At 46.5% G+C, this 23,626-nt stretch overlaps 1 protein-coding gene across 12 annotated transcripts in view; it reads right to left on the bottom strand.

Annotated features, from left to right (window-relative positions):
* The window catches only part of Thrb (thyroid hormone receptor beta), a 327,549-nt gene that overhangs the window by 89,554 nt on the left and 214,369 nt on the right, over nucleotides 1–23,626 (bottom strand). For 10 of the 12 annotated variants that reach the window (XM_076931599.1, XM_076931596.1, XM_076931598.1 and 7 more), the window contains one exon: nucleotides 9,194–9,257. In XM_076931599.1, coding sequence (XP_076787714.1) covers nucleotides 9,194–9,215 — 22 coding nt within the window. In that variant the 5' untranslated portion in view covers nucleotides 9,216–9,257. Of the gene's footprint in view, nucleotides 1–9,193; nucleotides 9,258–22,366; nucleotides 22,495–23,280; nucleotides 23,438–23,626 lie in introns of all 12 variants that reach the window. The other 2 variants (XM_076931603.1, XM_076931601.1) reach the window with 1 other exon arrangement.

The following is a 23,626-nucleotide window of genomic DNA, read 5'->3' as shown; positions in this document are numbered from 1 at the left end:
TTGTCCTGACTAGGAATATTGATTGTTTCCTGGGAAGGGTCAAACAACTGGAAGTGTGGTTTTTTTTTTTTTTTTTTTTTTTTTGGTTTTTGATGAAACAGTTCCCTCATTATAAAGACCAAGGCCTTTGACACCTATGTAATACTACTGTGCTTTGAATGGTCACTTGAGACACAGACTCACAATCAAAAGTTGTGTGCTCCACACTTGGTGGTATAGCTCATTTATATTTCCCAGCCTCCCTTGCAGTGAGATACGAACATGGGGCTAAGTTTCAGCCAATTAGAACGAATGGGATTATTGGGCCTTGTGTGTTTTCTTCATTTTCTGTCATTCTTTTCATTTTGTAGAAACATTTGAAGCCCAAGAAGAAGATGGGGTTGAAGAAGGATGGAGCCTCCAAATGATGGAGACAAGTGTCACCTGCCATCCAAGTACACACAGCATCAGTCTTACGATCAGGATTATAATTCTGTTTTATAAAGTCACTGAGATTTGGGAAGAAGCTTAGCTACTGTAGCCTAAAGCGTTATTTCATTATCAGAGGCCAGCAGACTCCAAAGGGCTCTCTGTCTACTGTATGTCTAAGAATTTCTGAAATCCAACAGGATCCAGTGGAGACCTCAGGCATGAGACTCTTGAAGGCTCAAGCTAAGCACCAGTGCAGGACATTCCTGCGAGGTTACAGCATGCTCACACTAATGGTCTTAGGTTCCTTATGTGTCATCTCAGTGTACAGACTGCAGTCTCCAAGTGTCCTTTGTCCTCATGTGCTCAGAGACTGGGATCTCTGCCCATGCTGTCCTCGCCCATGTGTGTATGCTGAACAGTGTCTTGGATGCCAGTGTTAAATTGATTTAACAGTTCTTGTTGAAAAAACTCAAGGAATTTGATAATGTTATAGTTTAGGTCAATGATTTTTTTTATTATTTGTATTTATGTATATGTGCCTGTATGAGTTTATGTATACCATGTGTGTACACATCTTCAGGAATTGGAATTATAGGCAGTTGTGGGTGCTGGGCACTCACTGTAGGTCCTTTGTAAGAGCAATAGGTGCTTTGAACTCCTGAGCCATTTTTCCAGCCTCTGCCAATTGTTTCCTGATCTAACTTTGGGCATGGCATCCAATAGGCTGAGCTCATCGCCAATATGTTCTTTATGCTTTACTGAGTATAAGGATTTTTAATATTCATTTTTATAGACTCATCTTGATTGATTTTGCAATAATACTAAAAGACTTGCCTCAAGGCTATGCTGGCATAACTGGGTTCCTGATGGCTCCATTTATTTTCCATTTAGATAAATAGTATAGGAAGTCTTTAGTTGAGAAATTTGGGGTGTAAGAATATTTAACTTTGGTTATTCAAATGGGGTTTAATTGAGATCTATAAAAACACTACTGGCAGAAAGAAACATGGAGAAATTTTAAAGTTTAAAAAGGCTCAAGGGAAATGATAGAAGGATATGAGGTAGCTTAGCCAAGCCCACTAAGAGTCCTATGTCCCCTGACCTCTAATAAAGGCATGAAAAACTCTTGCCTAGGTCCAGTGGGGACACTGGTTACTTCATCTTGAACATCGAAAGGTAAGATTCATCTCTAAATGACTTTGCTTACTAAAAATAAGCCAATGGATTCTGTTAGCAAATGTTGCTTTTAGATAATATGTTTAGAAACATAGAGTCCAGAAGAGTGTGAAGGGCATAAAGAAATAAGAATTTGTTGGGTGTAAGAATATCAGAAACCACAATCTGATACTGTGCAAATAAAATAAAATGGAATTTGTGACTTTAAAAAACAGTCCCTCCTGGCCGCTTCTTGTTGTCTCTTTCTGCAGGATGTAATCACGCTTGCTACGTTTATATTCTGGGGAGTTCTGAGCTCCAGCACATGTCTGAGGTGGTTCCCTGTGATCTGACTGCATTAGGAATAGATGCCTATTATAATCCGAAGCATCAGCAACAGCCACAGCAATAGCAGTTTGCATTGGACGGTACTGAAGCAAGAAAGACGTTGCATCAAACTTCCCCTTCCCTGGACCCCTTTACCATCCTGTTCATTGTAGCCTCATAAAGTCATAAAGATCGACTGAAGCACTTTTGGATATCTCTCCATTTTTAGAAAAAAAAAAAATCAAAAAGCTTCAATCTATACAGAAAATCCTCACAGGACAGCTTAACCAGGAGCTAAATTTGAATTGCAGGGATGAGCTATAGACATTTAAACTTCTCTACAAAACAAGCTTCTTAAAAAAGTACAAGTACCTCCCACATCGGTTTTTGTAAATGCAGAGCAGGAATTCTGATGGACGCTTGATGCGCGCCTGCTGTGTACCAGGTACTTCATGATAGCAGACTGGGAAGACATTCCTATGTGTCTCACTGCCTCACCTAGGGCCAGCAGGAAATCTCAGTGTTCTAAAAGCTCCTCCAATGGATTAAATGTACAGTCCAACCAAACCTACGCGTGCTGTGCTCCAGAAAACTTGTTCCCCTGAGGGCTTAAGACAAAACAACAGCAGCAGCAGCAAGAACAAGCCTCTTCCCATAACATCAAACACCAGTGGGACTAGAAAGAACCTACGAGCAGCACAGAGGACCAACCTGACCTGTTACTAAGTCACAAAAAACGAGGTAAGACAGACCAAGCTTCCTTCTGAGGTCATTGTTCCTTCCACAAGAAAGGCTGCCATGGTTGATCATTTCCCAAAAGACTTTGAGCTTTGAGCTGAAGGGGCCAGGACTAGATGGACATTTAGGTAAGAGACGGTGCGCACTGGTCAGATTCATGTTCAGGAACCATGGCCTGTCAATCATGGACAAGAGTCACAGCATCCTCCCAGGTAGCCGCCTCTGCTTATATGAGAATTTGTCACCCTTGGCTGAGATAGGGACAGACAAAGACCAACAGCTTGGTGGGGGAGACTTAGATTTGATAATGTAGTTTGATGGTGAAGATTAAGAATTTCAATCAAAAGCAAAAAAATGGAAAGCAAACAAGAGAAATACCATCATTCATTAGATTTGTTTAACCCAGGCTCCCAAAGATTGGAAAGTGATGATTCCAAAACTCAGTAGTCCACTGCAGTAACCTTGGGAGAACCACTCCACCACATCTGCCTTAGTTGATCAACTGTGTAAATCATGAGACTTAGAGAAAAAAAAAAAAACCCCTCTCAGTTCAGCTCCAGTATCAGGACAGAGACACATGTGCATGCTACATGCTTGTGGACATGGAGGTCCACAGTGGCCTCCTTTCTACAGAACAGCTAGGCTCCAGAGTGATAATGTCATCAGAGTTAAGCCTTAAAAAAACAAGCAAAAGGTGATAAATAGGTGCCTGGCGCTGGTAGCTGGGGCTGGTGGTAGTGACATAGAAAAATAGGTCTTGGCTCACTGCAAACTAAAGAAAATGGTAAACTCATTATGCATAAAACTCTTGTTGGGGAAGATTATGTTCGTTCTTTCTCTTCTCTTCTCTTCTCTTCTCTTCTCTTCTCTTCTCTTCTCTTCTCTTCTCTTCTCTTCCCTCCTCCTCCTCCTCCTCCTCCTCCTCCTCCTCTTCTTCTTCTTCCTCTCTCTCTCTCTCTCTCTCTCTCTCTCTCTCTCTCTCTCTCTCGGAATGAGCTTGACTTATGTATGTGCCACTGCTCTGGACTTCAGTAGGATCTGAGAGAACCCAGGGGAAGACATTCTATCTTATTAGAACCTTGTTGGGTTATTGTATTTTTTGTGCCTGTTAGCAGAAACCAAGTAGAGGGACCCTGGACATTGCTTAGAGCAATGAGGTTGAGATGGATTGATCGGAATGGCGATAGTGGGGATGATGGGATGTTGTCAGTGGGGTAGTGATGGTAACACAGGGTTACAGTGGGATGTCAGTGATGATAACACAGGGTTACAGTGGGATGTCAGTGATGGTAACACAGGGGTTACAGTGGGATGTCAGTGATGATAACACAGGGTTACAGTGGGATGTCAGTGATGGTAACACAGGGTTACAGTGGGATGTCAGTGATGGTAACACAGGGTTACAGTGGGATGTCAGTGATGATAACACAGGGTTACAGTGGGATGTCAGTGATGGTAACACAGGGTCACAGTGGGATGTCAGTGATGGTAACACAGGGTCACAGTGGGATGTCAGTGATGGTAACACAGGGTCACAGTGGGATGTCAGTGATGGTAACACAGGGTTACAGTGGGATGTCAGTGATGGTAACACAGGGTTACAGTGGGATGTCAGTGATGGTAACACAGGGTTACAGTGGGATGTCAGTGATGGTAACACAGGGTTACAGTGGGATGTCAGTGATGGTAACACAGGGGTTACAGTGGGATGTCAGTGATGGTAACACAGGGTTACAGTGGGATGTCAGTGATGGTAACACAGGGTTACAGTGGGATGTCAGTGATGGTAACACAGGGTTACAGTGGGATGTCAGTGATGGTAACACAGGGTTACAGTGGGATGTCAGTGATGGTAACACAGGGTTACAGTGGGATGTCAGTGATGGTAACACAGGGTTACAGTGGGATGTCTGTGATGGTAACACAGGGTTACAGTGGGATGTCTGTGATGATAACACAGGGTTAAAGTGGGATGTCAGTGATGGTAACACAGGGGTTAAGGCAGAGAGAGCTGGAGGCACAATGGACTAAGGGAGAGGTAGGAAAGAGTCAAATACTAAAAGCATAGATTAAGGAAGATTCAGGAGGTGTTAAGGATGATACACACACACACACACACACACACACACACACACACACACAATCTTACAGATTTGGAGGTTTGAAAGGCGGTTCTCACTGGTCTGACTGGAAATGGAAAATTCCATACCTGGTTTCTCTCAGAAAGCCCTGACCCTCCCACAGTTTTTGCAAGGAAGCTAAAGAGAGGAGAGGAGGGAAGGGAAGGGACAGGCAGGCGACAAGAGAGCAGGGGCCAGGCCCTTGCTAGTAGACTCTGAAAGAGCCCATCGTCCTCTCAATTTAAAAGTGAAGCATTTGTGTCTGGTTTGGGGATTAGCTGTCTTAGCTGTGTAGAAACTCTCCCTTAAATTTCATTTTTTTTTCTCTTTTTGCTCCTTTCCCCCCTAGTGCTAGAGATGGCCTCAGGCTCAGGGTCTCCCTCTGCTGGTACACACTGAGGCACTTCCTGTAGTTTCTTGATGTTTTTCCTGCTTATGGTGAAGAATGGAGACGATGAACTGAGGCTCTGATCTCTTTAGAGAGGGCACGATGTGGAGATTTCCACCTCTCTCTGCCATGCACGCCACAGGAAGAGAATGTAAAATGATGGACGTGTCCAGCTTTCTTTTCCTTTGCTTTTCAATGTGGTAAATTCCCAACTAACTTGGGGCTTATACCATGCGAATGGGAGAGGCGTGTTAAGGGGCTCTGTCCTCAAAGGGAAACGAACAATGGAGTTCTCATTCCTGCAGATTCCTGGTGCAGCAGGTTGGTCTGGGAGGTAGTGCATGAAGTGGGGGCACATCGGTCATATTTGGAGAGACTGAGTGATTGGCTTAGGTGACATTGTTAATATATGAATAACTAACATAGATAACGGAAAAAAAGGGCAAAGATAACAATGGAAAATGAGTAACAAATACAGACAGGAAGCTTCATGTGAGTGGCCAATAAACATGTGAAAAATGCTTAACTCCAGAAGTAATAAAAATGTAAATAACTCTATGTCACTCTTAGCAATCTACTTCACACAGAAAAAAAAAAAAAGTAAACATTGAGCCCACTGCTGCAAGCCCAGGGTATCCCTGCAACAGCCCTGTGCTGGGACCCTCAGTAATAATGATTTATAAAGGGAAACAAATAAAGAAAACAAACAGGATACTGATGCGGTGAAAGGAACAAGCAGCCAGAAGGAAGAAGTGCTGGTGAAATCATGAAACCAGGAATATACTGTTCCCTAAGAGGGCTGGTCGGGAGTGTGGCTTACATCTCGGGCCTAGGAAGACTGTACTAACTCTATGCTCATCGTAGCCTCATGAAGAGAGGCTCTACACAATGCTACAAATTTTGGCTGCCACAGCCTCAGAACAGTCAGAGAAGTCTAAGCTCTTGGTTTCTTTGTCAAATAATGCCAGAACGCTTTTTGCTTTGCTGTTAGGAATGTTAGGTGTTCACATCCTAGGACCGATCCCCCTGTGCTGTGAATCATGGCTTTACTCAAAATAGGGCTTATTAAGGTGTCATAAATGTCTAGATCATTCCCTCAGATTACCTGGAAATAGAGCTTAATGCTCCACCAATAGAATATCGTATGAAGGAACTTTCTTACCTTCCCCTTTAAGAATTATTCAGTGAGTGATGTCACGTAGCCCTAATTTCAGATTAAGGCAAGGCAAAGAGACAAAGCTTTGGCAAGACCCAGCTCCACCAGCTGATGGTAACCCCAGAAAACAGACACATTTCCATCAAGTACATTCAAAATACATATATTTCACAAGCTCTGTAGCTAAAAAAGCCTGTATACCATTGGTTCTTAATTTGTGGGCTGCGACCCCTGGGGGGGTTGAACAGAGGTCACATAGCCGATAGCCCACATGCTTGATATTTGCATTACTGTTTATAAAAGTAGCAAAATTATAGTTAGGAAATAGCAACAAAAACAATTTTACGGCTGAAGGTCACCACAACATGAGGAACCACATCAAAGGGTAGCAGCATTAGGAAGGCTGAGAACCACTGGTTTGTGAGAAATGCTGGCTTGCTGTTAGGAAGGAAGGAGCCTCATTCCTAAGTCCACTCATTTAACGCTGGCTGTCTTCTCAGCAGGGTTAACTGATGTTCTTTAATGCTTAGCAGCCATGGTACTTGTTATGTCTTCTCAAGAGAAAGAACGCATACTTGGCTTTTAAATTATGCACCTAGAGTAAGCATGGTTCCAGTGGCTTTTGTCTTTACTGTGGTCTCCCTGTAAGTTAAAACGATGCTGAGGCTGGAGCCTGCATCGAGGGAGAGGGAAACAAGGAACGGCTTCATTTCACACACAGATAAAAGCCTCTAATGTAATGATTTTCTTATTTGAGCCCATTCACACACACAGCCGATCTGTGGAGTGGGCTTTTATGAATGCAGCTGCCTGAGCTTCAGGAGGAAAAAGCCTACTGGAAGTTAGACCAATCCCTCCCACTAGGAGGCAGCTCAGCCTGCAAGGTTACTCTCTGTCTAGTAGCAACCCTGGTTCCTAGTCCAGAGTCTCAGCTTCAGGTTCTGTTCAGCATTGGAGTGAGCTGAAGCTGGAGGAAATCTCCATGCCTACTGGGGACTCCACAAGAGGACCAGCAAAGACAGCTCACTGCCAAAACTGGCCTTCTGCCTGGTTTGTAGGCCGAGTTTCACTAGAAAACAGACAAGCTGACTTAGTAATGTATAGTTTAAGACTCTTCATGCTGTGGTAGCATCATGGGGGGACCCATGACAAGACACTGAATGGATTATAGAAGCAGAATATCTATTCACTGCCTTTTATAACTAGAGATCAGATGAGTCCTCAATCAATCAACCAACCATCCAACAGTCTATCAGTATTGCCGATTATTGTCCTAGAGGCACATGGATGAATGATCACTACTTATCTGCCTCCCACAGCAAGCAAATATCATGTTATTATCCACAACCACATTAAGCATTGCTATTTCTATGTCTCGATGTATGCTCTCTAGAGTTCCTTCCTTAGGACGTGTTTTCAGGGGCAGCTCATGGTGGAGTACAGAGCTATCGCCATGTACCTCATGAGACCATTTAGACTTTCTCCAATAGGAATGGCGTCCCTGCTTGCTGTGCCATGACCTGCAGTCTGTTGCCTGTGCGCTTTCACATGTACAAACAGAGACAGGGATTGTTACTCTCTGCCCAGGGCTGCCTTTCAGACCCTCGGTTGGGCACATGGAGGCTGTGGTTGAGATGGAGTCACACTAATTTCCCACCATGTCAGCATGATTTCTGCACAGAAATGGGTAAGACTTGAATGAAGAAGAACCTGACTTTTTTTTTTTTTTTTTTTTTTTTTTGCCAGTGAAATGGGAGGAGTGGTGTTTTCTGATGTGAAGTAAGCTGCGGAGAGGGTGTGTAATTCTGAGTCCCCATTTCTACAGGTGCAAGCCATTCTGGTTCGTCCAGGTGCTCTATCTTTTCCCAAATCAAGAGTTCAAGCCCTGGTGGGTAGGGAGCCAGGGTGTGATGCCCTGGAGATAATGGTTTGATCACAGCTGCTTTGGGTTTTCAAGTGTATTAGAGAATAGATTCTCAAAGGAACTGACTGTCCATTTGGTCCATTCTAGGGTGGGGAAGTGTCACAAACGAATCCCCGAAGGCCAGGCTGTTTTATGATGTGCAGAGGAGTATGGGCATTCTCCCTGCTGCCATAGCAACTACTAGGCCAGGCATTGGCTTGGAATTAAGGTAGAAGGCAGAGAGCCAGTGCCATGCTCTGAGAGCTCATGGGTTGATTTCAGTCAGCAGACAAATTTTGGTCCATGAATCTTTGATAGTTCCTAAGTTTAATGTAGATATTTTAAATTTTGGATATTTCATTTAAAAATTTAGTTTTCCATCTCTTTCTAATTCAAAACCTCTGAATGTCCTAGCCTGTCTTCTTTCCAGTGGTCACATATAATCAAGGGTGGTTTGCTTCAGAGGGAACCAGAGTGTTTAGGCCTGCTTATACCTAAGGTTTTCAGCCTTTGGTGTTTGCTTGGTCCCTGGGCCGTTGTATGCACAAGGCAGCCTGTCGGGTGCCTCTGGCTCTCCCTGGCACTGTTAATGGATTCAAAGCTCACACATGCCATATGTGATTTCCTCACATTGCCTTTGGATTTACTGCTGCTGGACCAGGCAGCTCTTGTTGGGAAAGATATACTGACTTGTGGTCACTAAGGCTGCAGAACCATTTATTACGTGACTCCAAAAGAATTTGAAGCATAATGACTTCAGTGCATAGAGGTGATCCTAGGAGGACTGAACACTAGCCTTTCACTGAAACTAGTGTCTCCCCTAGGTCAGCCTCCTGGTAATGACATCATTTCGAAGGAGGAGAGAGAGTAATAATACTTGATGCTTGGAAATAACTGCTGCTAAGATTCTCAGGTTGGCTTTAGGACCCCAGTATGTAACTTTGGGTGCACACAGATGAAGACACAAAGAAAATCAAGGAAGAACACGTAGATACCTGTCATACTGTTAGGAGTCATAGGTTAGTAGTCATACTGGATCCTCTTCTGCACTGGCATTCCCTACAAAGAAACAAAATAGCATATATTACAATCTGCATTTGACTTCTTGTTTGAGATGGGTCTCACTATGTTGCTCTGGCAGGCCTGGAACTTGTGATGTGGACAAGGCTGGCTTCAAACTCACAGAGATCTTCCTGCCTCTGCCTCCCGAATGTCAGGATTTTACTTACTTATTAAATATATTTTATTTCTTATTCAACAATATTCCCCACCTACCCCAGCATATACCCTGTCCCTCTTTATGTTTGTTATGTTTGTGTGTGTTCTCTCTCTCTCTCTCTCTCTCTCTCTCTCTCTCTCTCTCTCTTTATGTTTGTTATGTTTGTGTTCTCTCTCTCTCTCTCTCTCTCTCTCTCTCTCTCTCTCTGTGTGTGATATCAAAATCAAATAAGTCCAGTTGTGCCAGTCACCATAGCTGCAGTGAGTTCATGAATTTAGAAGACATTCACAGCACTCCTCCCCACCCTCAAGCACTCCTCCCCACCCTCCAACACTCCTCCCCATCCTCCAGCACTCCTCCCCACCCTCCAGCACTCCTCCCCATCATCCAGCACTCCTCCCCATCCTCCAGCACTCCTCCCCACCCTCCAGCACTCCTCCCCATCCTCCAGCACTCCTCCCCATCCTCCAGCACTCCTCCCCATCCTCCAGCACTCCTCCCCACCCTCCAGCACTCCTCCCCATCCTCCAGCACTCCTCCCCACCCTCCAGCACTCCTCCCCATCCTCCAGCACTCCTCCCCACCCTCCAGCACTCCTCCCCACCCTCCAGCACTCCTCCCCACCCTCCAGCACTCCTCCCCACCCTCCAGCACTCCTCCCCATCCTCCAGCACTCCTCCCCATCCTCCAGCACTCCTCCCCATCCTCCAGCACTCCTCCCCACCCTCCAGCACTCCTCCCCACCCTCCAGCACTCCTCCCCATCCTCCAGCACTCCTCCCCATCCTCCAGCACTCCTCCCCATCCTCCAGCACTCCTCCCCATCCTCCAGCACTCCTCCCCACCCTCCAGCACTCCTCCCCATCCTCCAGCACTCCTCCCCACCCTCCAGCACTCCTCCCCACCCTCCAGCACTCCTCCCCACCCTCCAGCACTCCTCCCCATCCTCCAGCACTCCTCCCCATCCTCCAGCACTCCTCCCCACCCTCCAGCACTCCTCCCCATCCTCCAGCACTCCTCCCCATCCTCCAGCACTCCTCCCCACCCTCCAGCACTCCTCCCCACCCTCCAGCACTCCTCCCCATCCTCCAGCACTCCTCCCCATCCTCCAGCACTCCTCCCCACCCTCCAGCACTCCTCCCCACCCTCCAGCACTCCTCCCCACCCTCCAGCACTCCTCCCCATCCTCCAGCACTCCTCCCCATCCTCCAGCACTCCTCCCCATCCTCCAGCACTCCTCCCCATCCTCCAGCACTCCTCCCCACCCTCCAGCACTCCTCCCCACCCTCCAGCACTCCTCCCCACCCTCCAGCACTCCTCCCCACCCTCCAGCACTCCTCCCCACCCTCCAGCACTCCTCCCCATCCTCCAGCACTCCTCCCCATCCTCCAGCACTCCTCCCCACCCTCCAGCACTCCTCCCCATCCTCCAGCACTCCTCCCCATCCTCCAGCACTCCTCCCCACCCTCCAGCACTCCTCCCCACCCTCCAGCACTCCTCCCCATCCTCCAGCACTCCTCCCCATCCTCCAGCACTCCTCCCCATCCTCCAGCACTCCTCCCCACCCTCCAGCACTCCTCCCCACCCTCCAGCACTCCTCCCCATCCTCCAGCACTCCTCCCCACCCTCCAGCACTCCTCCCCACCCTCCAGCACTCCTCCCCATCCTCCAGCACTCCTCCCCATCCTCCAGCACTCCTCCCCACCCTCCAGCACTCCTCCCCACCCTCCAGCACTCCTCCCCATCCTCCAGCACTCCTCCCCTTCCTCCAGCACTCCTCCCCATCCTCCAGCACTCCTCCCCATCCTCCAGCACTCCTCCCCATCCTCCAGCACTCCTCCCCACCCTCCAGCTCCTACCTTCTTTCTGTCCCCATCTGACTTAATTTGTTGTTAATGTTCCAAAGTTTATTATGTTCCCTAGTGAACTTGAACCAAGATTGCCTACCGTAGCTTAGAACTGGAGGCCTTATGGCACACACAAGGTAGTAAAACCTTGGTTTTCATCTCTGGCCTCATTCTATGATTAGGCTTTTAAAACATTGTTTTTTCTTGGTTTGTTTTAGAAGAGATCAGTCAAACTATGGATGGGCCATTTTCCTCCGAGTGACTGAGATGTTTGAGCATCTCCAATGCAGATCTCACAGTGCATGCTGCAGCCTCAACCTCGATGGTACTTTGGACAAGATCCAAGATGATTCACATCTTAGACACCATGTTCTTAAAAACTAACTCCCTCACTTGCCCATTTATAACTTCTCCTCTTGTCAGAGCTGCTTTCTGCCTTCACCAATTTATTTATGATATCTATGAGCAAATGAAAGACTGACACGCAAGAGGAGGAGGAGGCCCAGGGTCAATGCCCGATGCCTACAGGCTGGGAACGGGTGCTGAGGGATGCACACAGGCAGCTGGGACATACAGGTCAGAGTCCTTCAGTTTGTTTCTGGAAGCATTTCCTGGAAAGGGTTCTGTGTCCAGTGTAGGATGATAGTAGCATGTTTCTTGAATGGAGGTGAAGCCCACGACCTGGGCTCAAGTGTCAGTACTGCTGTGTGCTAGCTGTGGGGTCCAAGCACTGGAATTTCTCTCAATCTAAAGTGAAAGATGGGCTCAGGCTTCACGTGTTTCTCCAGGCTGCTGCTGAGGGTTAGAGGGTATAAGGGGATTTGTAGGCGAAGTACAGCACACTGAGCTCTTCTGGCCCTTGGACAAGAAGCATGGGCTTATGGTGGGATAGGAGGCAGCCAGTAGGCAAAGAAGCACATGAACTATGTTCTCAACATGGCTGTACATATGGCCACTCAGCTTTGGCTCTCCAGTAATGCGGTGCCCATGGTTTCGTGCCTTTATTATAATTTTTGCCATGCCGAATTTAAATCACAGGTTTGCATGGCTCCTTTTCCCATTAGACTGTAAGGTCTGATGGCATGACCTGCTCCTCTTACTTCTCTATCTCCCCCATCAAGCAGAGCACGTGCACACAAATCTATGCTGAATAATGGCTATAGTGCAGGGAAACTGCAGTGACACACAGGACACACGTCACCTGAACAGACATCTGAGAGAAGAGGGGAGAAGCAGCACAGGAAAATGAACATGTACAGCTGCCCTTCCAAAGGTTGTCGGCCACCAGCCTTCAGCCCAGCCTCATTCACTCGTTCAGCTTCTCATACGAGTCAGGCCTGCAGCTGCCGACTGTGGGACCGGACATTGGGCCCGAGGTCCAGTCTTGGACTCTGTTGCTTTTACTAGCTATGCTATTAACAACCCCTCTCAGCCCTGGAACCTGCCGTGTTTCCTTCCCCATCAGATGTCAGGGATGCTCCAGAGGACATGGAGTTGTATGGATTCAGAGGGGAAAGAGGATTGTAGTTCACATGGACAACCAGGGAATAGGGAGGGAGGGAGGGAGGGAGGGAAGGAGGGAAGAAGAGAGGGGGTGGGGACCATGACTATTTTGCTGAGACCAAAGCAGGGGAAGAGGATTAGCCTGGCAGTCCCAAAAGAAGTGAAAGGCTCAGGCCTCTCACCAGTTCTAGTCTTTCTCAAGGCTCATCCCTACCTGCCCCACACCCCCTCCACTGGCCACTCAGTTCTTCCTTGGTGACCTTTGGCAAACACATCCTCTTTCACACGAGTAGATCCCAACATGGTTGCCACCTGATTGACAGCTCCTGGCTTCACACAACAGTAGCCCCAGTGTGGTGCAGTAGATTGTTTTTCTTTTTAATCTCTGCACTGGAGCCACTAAACCCCAGTTGCAATCTTGCGACACCATCAACTGAAACTCGGCTTTAGCTTCCCAATTCTGACTGACTGGGTACACATAGTGCAGAAACGTAATCTGTGAGGCAGAAGGGGCATGGAGGGAGAAAACAATCTTACTAACGTTCCTAAAACTGGGGTCAGCATCATGAGTCTCGGTGCTAACTTCACCGCCCAGTGCTACCGAACACTCTTTTCCTTGGCGACAGTAGCTTTTGTAGTGCAGTATCAGCAATACTGTGCCATGTGGTATCATTAAATGGCATAACTGTCACTATGCTGTTAATGAGGTACTGTAATTAGTACTCTAGTATTTTAGGAGTACTTAGCATGTTGCAGTGTTTGTTACTATTGCCCTTCAGTGAGCTCTAGATTTATTTTCCCCAGTGTGTGTGTGTGTGTGTGTGTGTGTGTGTGTGTGTGTGTGTGTCACTGGGGTTGATAGGGAAGCATCTTGATTACTCTTCTATGCTATCCATTGAGATAGAGTCTCTCAGTTAAACCCAGAGCTCACTCAATGGTGTGTACTGCTAATGTGTTTAGGAATCCTGTCTCTGCCTTTCAAGGCTGTAATTACTGGCAAAACACCATGACCATCTGGCATTTACTTGGTTACTGGGGATCTGAACTCATGTCCTCATGAGTGTGTGCAGCAAGTGCTTAACCACTGAGCTATCTCCCCAACTCTGAGCTCTAGGATTTTACGTACGACTTCAGTCATGTGTCTGACAACCTGTCAGCTCTCACTTGTCCCAGAACTTCAGTTCCACCTCATCACGTGATTCCCTGGACTGTGCATGGGTCTGGAGCTTAGCAGTTTGTGGGGCCACAGAAAGAGACAACCCGGAGTTAAGTCAGGCCAACGGATGCCTGGAAGGGATGAGCACAGTGGATGCCTTTGTGAGGTGAAGCACGGAGGAGGAAGTATCAGGTACTGAGTGCTAGCCATGGCAGCTATGTTGTTGACAGACCGAGAACCAGCACCATCCAGAACCATCACGCATGGATGTAATGTTTTACCACTGCTCATGGGCCAAAGGAGAGTTTGCTTTCTTGTAAACTTTCTCACCAAGGCGTAGTGGTTCACGCCTGAAATCCAAGCAGTCAAGAGGCTGAGACAGGAGGATTTCAATGAGTTTGAGGCTAGCCTGGGCTACACAGTGCATTCTGGGCCAGCGTGGGTTGAATACTTTATTCAGGGCCTTGCTCTATAGTCCAGGGTTAGTCTTTAACTTGCAATCCTCCTGCCTCAGCCTCCTGAAGTTTGGTATTTTAAGCATGCACCACCGTGCCTGGACTGGAGCCATGAACTTTCATTTGGACCCACTGGGGGTTCATTTGGGATGAGACAAAAGTCCTTCTGAAGCCTCAAGAACTCCAGCTCCAGCAAGGGGGTGCTTCCACTTCAATCTGTACCCTTGGTAGGTACCCCTGAACAGGGGAGTGCATCTGCTGCAAAGGCCACTTATCATGTGCCAGACACTCAAGTGGTCTTGATGACGGCTGACTGTTTAGGCTCCAGAAGTTTTGTTCAATGGCAACTCTCAGACAGAAGGCAATTTCAGTCCCTCTGCTGGGAGTGACAGAAGCTCAACCCCACAGGGGGCAAAGGTCTATGGAAGGGCAAAGGTTTGCAGCCGTCAAGTGCTTTCTCCTCCAAGAAGGGAGATAAGGCAACAGTGTCTGTGGCTGTAATGGAGATTCACCTGCTGTGGCTAATGGCTGTTCACAAGAAGATGAGGGTGTCAAAGGCTTCCTATATAGCTCAGGTTGGTCTTGAGCTTGTGGTGGTCCCCCTGCCTTTGCCTCCTTAGTGCTAAGATTACACAAATGTGCCATCATGCCCAAGCACCTCATTCTAGGGTTCATCTCTATTATATGTGGGTGTGTGTAGTACCAACTGCCACATAAGTGCTCTCCCACTGAGCAACAACCCCAGCCTCTGCTAGTCTCTACTCTAACCTGTGCCCGTGTCAAATACTGCCTCCTTCCTTTGACCTTCCCTTGTTTTCCTGCTCCCTCACAGGTAATGTCATCATGGCACACGGGGAGGAGCATGGATCCTGCTGCTCCTAAAAGACAGGGAGACTTAGACAGCCAGAGACCATTTCTCTGATGGGATAAGGTCCGCTTTACCAGTTACTGCGTTAAGTGTCCTGATGCCTGCGGCAGCTGCCCCCTTTACATGATGGAGGGCTTAGGTACAGTCTGATAAAAATTCCATTTCTGCTTTGAGAACTAGGTCAACAGCAAAGCTCTTGGGGTCAGAGTGGGCTTTGAAACAAGGAAGGTAATCACTCTAAGATCATCTGCTGCATGCAGTGCACCATCGCACAGATTAAAACATGGGGCACTTAGTCAGATAACACAGGGACAGAGAAATTGGGGACCAGTTTGAGTTTCTGAGGCCGATTGGGAGGGCACAGGCTTGTCAGGCACGGTACTCACAGTGCCTCCTCCTCCCTCAGGCCTTTCTCTACATGGACACTCATCTCTGATCGGGCTCCTCAGGGAGCAGAGAGGTGGGCTGGATACTGACTCTGCAAGGACAAGGACTGTGACATGCCACAAGTGAGTTAGGAGCCTCAAACTTCCTCTACTGCCACCTGGTGGTCAACAAGGCACCGTCACCCGGCCAAGCCAAGGAAAACTTTAGTAAATAGCAAATATAGGGGCGGCACCAGTGTTGGGGGCGGGGTGGGGGTAGAGGGTGGCTGTCTGGAAGCACATTCATCATGTTAGGAGAATTAAATAACCCCAGAGGAATGAAAGCACCACGCAGCCCTGCCAGTTGCCTGTAATTGTGTAATTGTGGTTAGGTGATTCAAGGAGACACAAGTGTGAAAAACATCAAACAAGAATGGAAAACAAAGGGCTTGCACAGATGTACTTGCTTGCACAGATGAGTGTGCTTTGCACAAATGTGCATGCTTTATTGTTGATTTCTAAAGCTGTCTGATGGTGCAGTAGATAGCTACAAACAGCCCCACTCCTGTCCCCACCTCTAGAGTACTTTGGAAGAATAGACTGAAGTACTTGAGAGAGTTATAATCTCCAGCAAAGAAATAAATATATATTTGTTCTTGTGCCATGGATATGGCACCCGCAGATCTGAGTGCAGTCTTTGCTATGCCAGAACCCACTGGGAGCACCTGTAGGTTTTACACCTAGAGATAAAAGTAACATGTTTTTAGAGGGGAAGCAGCCTTGCTCTGAAAATTCCCTGAAGATGAAAACAAACTTATGAATATAGTTGTTATCTATTTCTTAAATGCAAAAGGTAAACTGAGGCAGGACTGGATTGCAATATTTCCGTGGGCAGACTTCAGACAGCATGGCTCTACACATGCCTATAATCCCAACATGCTTAGGGCCAAGACAGGGGAATCTTGAATTCCAGTCTAGCTTTTACCATATAGTGAGACTCCATCTTCCCCTGCTTTTCTCCCCCTCCCCAATCTGCAAAACAAAAATAAAAGCAAGAACAAAGGCTAGCTGTGATCTCAGTGGGCCAACGGCTGTAGTGTGCAAAAAGCCCTGGGTTCAATCCCTAGCATAATGTTTTCAAAAAATATGTCTGAAATCTACAGTCCCTGCTGCTTCTTCGATGGGCTCATGTTTGATGACTGGTGCTTGGTGGTTTGGCCATTCACTTTACTAGCAAACTTGGTGGCTTTCCACAGGGTCTCATGTCTCAGGTGTATCTATCAACAGGCTTGCATGGCCTGTTGACTTTCAACAACCTGTTATCTGGATAATTCTCAGTAATGTGTCAAAGAAATTATTAGGTTCAAATTTATAAGTTAGTCCACTGTGTTAAATCATGAGGAAAGGCTGGAACTCTAAATGGGAATTAGGTTATTATTTCAACACTAAGAGAGTTGGTTAAGGATTAAATGGGGAAACTGGGATGGGTGGAGCTGGGATAGATGGAGCTGGGATGGAGGTGGAGCTGAGATGGGGGTGGAGCTGAGATGGGTGGAGCTGGGATAAGTGGAGCTGGGATAGATGGAGCTGGGATGGGTGGAGCTGGGATGGGTGGAGCTAGGATGGAGGTGGAGCTGGGATGGGTGGAGCTAGGATAAGTGGAGTTGGGATGGAGATGGGGGAGGTAGCTTAGAAGGGAAAGAAGCTTTTGGAAGGTTCATGGAGACATAATTTTCTGTTACTTTTTCCCCTGGATATTTAAGTTTAGAAAGTGCTGGCTTAATTTTCTGTTCCTACTGGAAAGCCCGTGTCACCAAAGGGGATTGGTGATGCCATCAAGAGGCCCTCATGTCTCAGTGCACGGCACTCAGTGCCTCAATATATATTTTTTTCCATCATGACCCTAGGCCAGAATAAATACCTAAATGTTCTGTATAGTGATCCAATACACACAGCCTAAGAACTGCATTTCATGATGAACAGCCATGGCTGTGGTCGTGATACTCCTGCATCCTGGAGAGAACCTGGGGTCAGAGTTTGAGAATTGTGGCCACTACAGTAAAAAGCACAAGAAGTAATTGGTGTCTCCTTTAGTCACACTTCACTCTGTGAGCTTAAGGGGCTGCCATTTGACCTGGAGGCTTTATTCTACTAGGTGGGCCCATAATGTTTGATACTGGGGTGTAAGGAGTAAGAAACCAGGTTGGGGGTTCTGGCCATGGTCTCAAGAGACCATCTTGAGAGCAAACGAGGTGTAGTTATCATTCAAAAGCTTCCTGAGCTTTTGTCACATGTGCAGGATGTGACAAAGATTCTACATTACAGAACCTAGTTGTCAGGCATACTGATCACTACACAGGAGAAGTCCAGGGAACTCTGGGTGTTCACTGAAGCTGGAGAGGCTTTGCTTCCTCCTCATTGAAATAAGATTTTTGAGAGGCTGCCTCTGTGTGTTTGTGTGTGTCTAAATCATCTGCTTATTGCAAATGGGGTATTATTTTCCATACTTACAAGAATCCTCTCCAAATCTTATTTTTACATTCCTTTCAGTTCAGGAAACACACACACACACAAAGAAAAAAAGAAAAAGAAAGAAAGAAGGAAAGAAAGAAGAGAAGGAAGAAAGAAAAAAATGCAATGTTTGTAGTATTTTTGCTAGTGTCTGTTTCCTGCTGGGAACAGGGCACTTCTGCTCATGTTTAAGTTCCACACTCGTAGTGGGCTTATTATTTTCTGAACAATATGCAGAGATTGCTGACTCATGCTCAGCTCACGGCTCCAAGAAGTTTTTCTCCCCGACTCTCAGCTCTATTTGTGCAGATGCAACACAATAATGTTCTATTCATCTCAGAAATGCCAACAGCTCAGCTATGCAGCCCCAGGAACCCTATCCCCTTGAGCTTATTTAAAACCTCCCACAAATAACACATTGTGAAATAGCATATGGCCTTTACTTTGAGGCATTTGACCAGGAAAAAACCAGTCCAAGCCTCATTCATTCATTCATTCATTCATTTGTTCATTTTTAATCAGCAGCTTCTTACACAGTGCCTGGCACAATTATTTTTAAAAACTGAATCACACACCAGCTAGAGTGGTGGCCTTGCTCTTCTGTTCTGCATCAATGTAAGCAGCAGACCCTCTCGTAAGTGAGAGAAAGTCTTTCTCACACCCAGGGGTTTACAGTGGACTCAGCCAAAGGACAGAATGAACCTCATGGCTGGCTTGCCTGGTAAGGTTTGGCTAGGGCCCACCCAGTTTATAGCTGTCTGCAGCACTGTCCCCTAGCTCAGCCACTGTCACAGCTGTGCCATCTCTGGCTACTTCCAGGCATAGTTTTGCCAATGAGCAGGGTCATGTGTGGAGTTTTGTTTTCCTAGTTGCAAAGTCAAATCCATGGGACTATTCAATGCTCTAAAGTTCTAGTGGTCAAAGTAGGGTGAACACACACACACACACACACACACACACACACACAGACACACACACACACTCACACACCCTGTCTCCAGACAGCTTTGAAAAATCCCAGTGTTCATTCTGCAGCCCTAGCAAGTAGCATTCTGTAACACGGCCAGTTTTGTACAGCCGCCCAGCAGTGCGGAGGCATAGCCAAAGCTGAGGACTATTGTCCCAGGGTGGCCTTTACACAGCGTGCAGGGGAGTCACTGGATCTTAAAGTGCTGGGAATTGAACCCAGGCCACTGCACACACTCTGGACGTGCTCTGCCACTAAGACTCCATAGTCCCCCAATCTGCTCTTGTTGCCCCTCAGCATGGCAACTAGAGTGGAGCTGTTAGAATAAAATTCCACTCACATAGCCTCTCTGCTTAAAACCAGATGTGGTGTCCACAGCTGTCCCCTCGTCCCACTGTGTTCTCACTCCACTTCAGCCTTACCAGCAACCTTGTTATTCCCCAAACACGTCCTTCTTTAACTTTTCACAACTCTTACAATTCTAAACTTTTATTCACTCATTTATTTAGTCTTAGAACTTTAGGCAAACTCTGTATGGAAGTGAATTTTGTATAGATTTGAGACTTTGACATTATATTTAGTTCTTTCTTGTGTATTTATTTATTTAGTGTGTATCTGTGAATGTCTAATTGTGTGTGTATATGAACCCCCACCCCATGGTGAATGCTTGGAGGTCCATGGACCACGTGCAGGGGTCGGTTCTCTTTCCATTATGTGGGGACAGAATTCGGGCTGTCAGGTTTGGCTGCAAACATCTGTATCCTCTGAGCCACCTCGAAGGCCCAGATTTGACACTTCTCAGTACAGAGTGCCAGGAATATCTCCAGTTCCAAGGACATCATTCACCATGTACTGATGGCTCATTGTCCCGTGCACTACAGAAGCCCATCTGTCTACAGTTGAGAACCAGGATGCTGCCTGGCCCTTAGCCCTGTGAACCTTCTTCCAACTCACTGATGCTGTAGTCATCTAAGAACACACAAGGGAGAGCAGCAAGCTGCAGTTACAGTGCAACAGCTCAATGGAGCCACGTTCATACTCTTGAGACTCGATGGCAAACCTGCTAAGCCACCTCAAAGGTAGCTTTTTGTCTGCTTTGCTCAGAATACTGACACATGCTTGAGAGGACTAAGGGTCTGGCTAAACCAGCCTACCTCAGTGGTCTTGCCAAAGATTCCCCAGGGGGGAGCAACACTGCACAGTCAGGGGCAACCAGAGACTGGAGCCTAAGGAGAACATAGCACTACAACACCATAACTACCACGTTTGAAGGGCTAGAAGGTCAGAGTTGTTCTGTGCTCACTGATGGAGCATCGGTCAAGAGTGACTGAGAACCTTGCCCTTCACAATGTGCTAGTGACAGGAGTGAGAAGAGCCACGAGCAACATAGCACCCATCCAAGGCACGTGCGCATCTTCTGGTGACTCTGTCACCTGGAGGAAGTGGCCCTGCTAGTCATTCGAAGTGTGGCTGACTCCACGGATCAGCTGAACGGTTAGGGTTTGGAAAAGGGCTTAGCGTGTGATACGATATTTATAAGGGTGAGATGACGACTTTAAAAGGAGTTAGCAACATTAGGAAAGCATGCTGACTGGAACGATAATCTTTTTAAGATAGACAAGGCTAGGCAGAAGCACAGTGATTGACAGTGATTGACAGGTTCTGTTGCAGGTCTCACCTGAGACCTCAATCATGGTGACCATGGAAGAATAACCAAATCAGTGCTTTTCGTACAGTTGCTGTTTTTCCTTGAAATACAGTTTTGGTCACGTGATGATCTTTGTTATGGGTGTGATTTGGATTGCTCCACTCCTAACATCTCTGGAGTCAAGTTTCCTGTAGGCAGGACTTGCTCCCCTGTTTTACTGTATGAAGGACAGTGGACCCTAACCATCACTGGCCCCTGACTACCAACTCATGTTACTGACATTCCCTGCTGTAGAAACATAGACCATTTGATTTCACAGGGGAAAAAAAAATCCTTGTGCTTTGAAAAAAAAGAAAAGGTTCCCAAAAGAAGTGGAATCAGCTAGGTTGTAAAGCATCGAGGAGACAATGTGAAGCCCACACAACATGCACAGGTGTGGAGTTGGCGCTAACACTTGAACTCCAAGGCCAAGGCCAACTGGAACGACTGTGGCTCTTGGCTTCATCCTCATACCCACTGACCCATCTCATCAGCTCTGAGTAAAGGATCTTAACAAATATCTCCTAATGTCAATAGCTATGAAGACAAAAACATAACAGTAATCCAATCCACCACAATTTAAAAACGTAAATCCTCTAGCAAGAGTAAAATAGCAAACAGCTGACAATTTATTATGTAGAACACAAGATTTGGTCACGTTGACATGAGCATTTCAAAAATTCATCCTCGATGAGTCTGAAAACCCAGTTTTGTGCTAGTGAGACACATCTGACTTAGGAGATAGGAAAACATGTCTTGACAGAGATGAGACATTTCTGAGTTCAGCGAAGGTTACATGATTATTCATGAAATCAGACATTCTATTAATAACCACTGCTCCATTTGATTGGGAATCTTATTCCTATTATTTTGGGGTCAAGTTCATGAGAATAAACTTTACCCATGAATGGGCTGGATAGGAGAATGCAAAAACAGACTGGCCCTCAGTCCCAACCCCTTAGGTGCTTTTGGATCCATGGCACATTGGCAGCACTGGAGGTGGCTGAAATGAATAGACCCACAATAAAGGACACGTTCTGGAGATGATATCTGCAAATCTAGGGCATCAGTAGCTGTTCACAGGAGAAGTTTGGCCTGGCTCAGGGGACAGCAGCTATAAATCCCTCACTTCCCATCCTAAAGCCAACTGCCACATGGTTGCTCCACTCTGAAATTCTGGGCTAGCACTTGGCACGCCATTCCTCAGAGAACTTTGACAGAGAGCGCTCTGAGGTGGGTGTCTTCTGGGGCAGCTGTCCCTCTTAGATTTTCCATTCTCTACAGTCTCCCAGAGGTTCCAGCAGCTATGACACCTGCTTCTCTGACTGCTCCTCTGAGTTCCTTGACTTCAGCAGTCTTGTTTGCCTTCTTCATTTCCCAAATGCAAGGATAACAAACTGCTTCTTGTCACCAAGTTCCATAGCATCCCTTTTTCTCCCCCAGTGCTCCAACATCTACATAACAACCAAGTCTCTGTATCAAATCCCTGTTTCCATGAGTTAGCATGATGTTGTGTGTCCCTCTGGAGCCTGACAGTTGCATATTTGCAGCCTGCTTGTTAAAATATATGGCTGATTTCAATGGTACTTACCAGGAGCAACACCAGTCAAAGCCTGCCTCTGTGAAGTTCAGGAAGCTTGAATAACTTCCATCCCAGAGCTAAGCACATATGGAGAACATTAACCTCCAACCCAAGGGCAGTAGAGAGAAACCGATTTCCTATTTAAAAAAAAAAAACGTGTGCATATACATGTCATGGGTTCAGACTCACATCATAACATAGCCTGTATGGAGGTCAGAGGATAGCCTCGGCTATCAGGTCCTCCCACCTCCCATAGCATGTATGGAGGTCAGAGGATAGCCTCGGGTATCAGGTCCTCTCACCTCCCATCTTGTCTGAGATAGGCTGCTTGCTCTTTACTGCGGAAGTCAGACTAGCTGACTTTTTAGATTTCATGGAATCTCCTTTCTCCACCTCCCATGTTTCCACAGGAACACTGGAATTACAGACAAATGCTACCGTGTCAAGCCATATATAGTTTCTGGGGGCCCAAAATCAGGGCCTTTCACTTGTGTAACTCACCTACTGAGCTATCTCTCTAGCCCCACTCTCCAATTTTTTAAAAATTATTTCTTATGAAATAAAATGTCTTTACTTTGCAAATGTTCACACACATAGAAAGTACAAAGGAGAAAAATAATACAAAATCTGTGCTAGTTAACTTCTGACATTTGAGACTATTTTCTGCCCTTTCTGTTATGTATGCCTAGCTATTTTAAAACAATTATTATTCTTAACCAACATTTGGTTTTTAAGAGTTTTCTTATAACAGTATTTCAAATCCAAGATGGCTGTGACCTTGCTTTGTCACAGGAAATTTTTCCTCTCTAGGACAGGATCTTTCTGATGGAAAAACACAACCTTTGACAAGGAGACAGGCTTCTGTCTCTGGCATGTCTATTTTGCATCTTGATTTAGACTATAAAGTTCATAAGAAAACCTACCTGTGCATACACAGGAGGAGCTACTTGTACATTATGAGGTGGCTCCTGGTGAGAGGCAATGACAAACCCTGAAGGAATGTGGGGACTGGTTTGCCCCATGAAGAATGGCAGGTTTGGGCAGAGATGTGGCCCAAGTGTTTATGCTAATTACCATGATCTGCAAAACACATTAAGCATTTTATTTTACTTTTTTGTCCCTCCCTCTCTCCCTCTCTCCTTCCCCCCTTCCCTCCCTGTAGTTTAAATAAGAAATGTCCCCAGTAGGCTCAAGTGTTTGGACACTTACTTCCCCAGTTTGCAGTGCTTTTGTGGGTAGGTTAGAGACCCTGGAGGCAAACAGCTTTGC

Source organism: Arvicanthis niloticus, chromosome 3 (genome assembly GCF_011762505.2).
Source record: "Arvicanthis niloticus isolate mArvNil1 chromosome 3, mArvNil1.pat.X, whole genome shotgun sequence".
Classification (NCBI taxonomy): domain Eukaryota; kingdom Metazoa; phylum Chordata; class Mammalia; order Rodentia; family Muridae; genus Arvicanthis; species Arvicanthis niloticus.
This window is presented reverse-complemented; position numbering and strand designations above follow the sequence as displayed.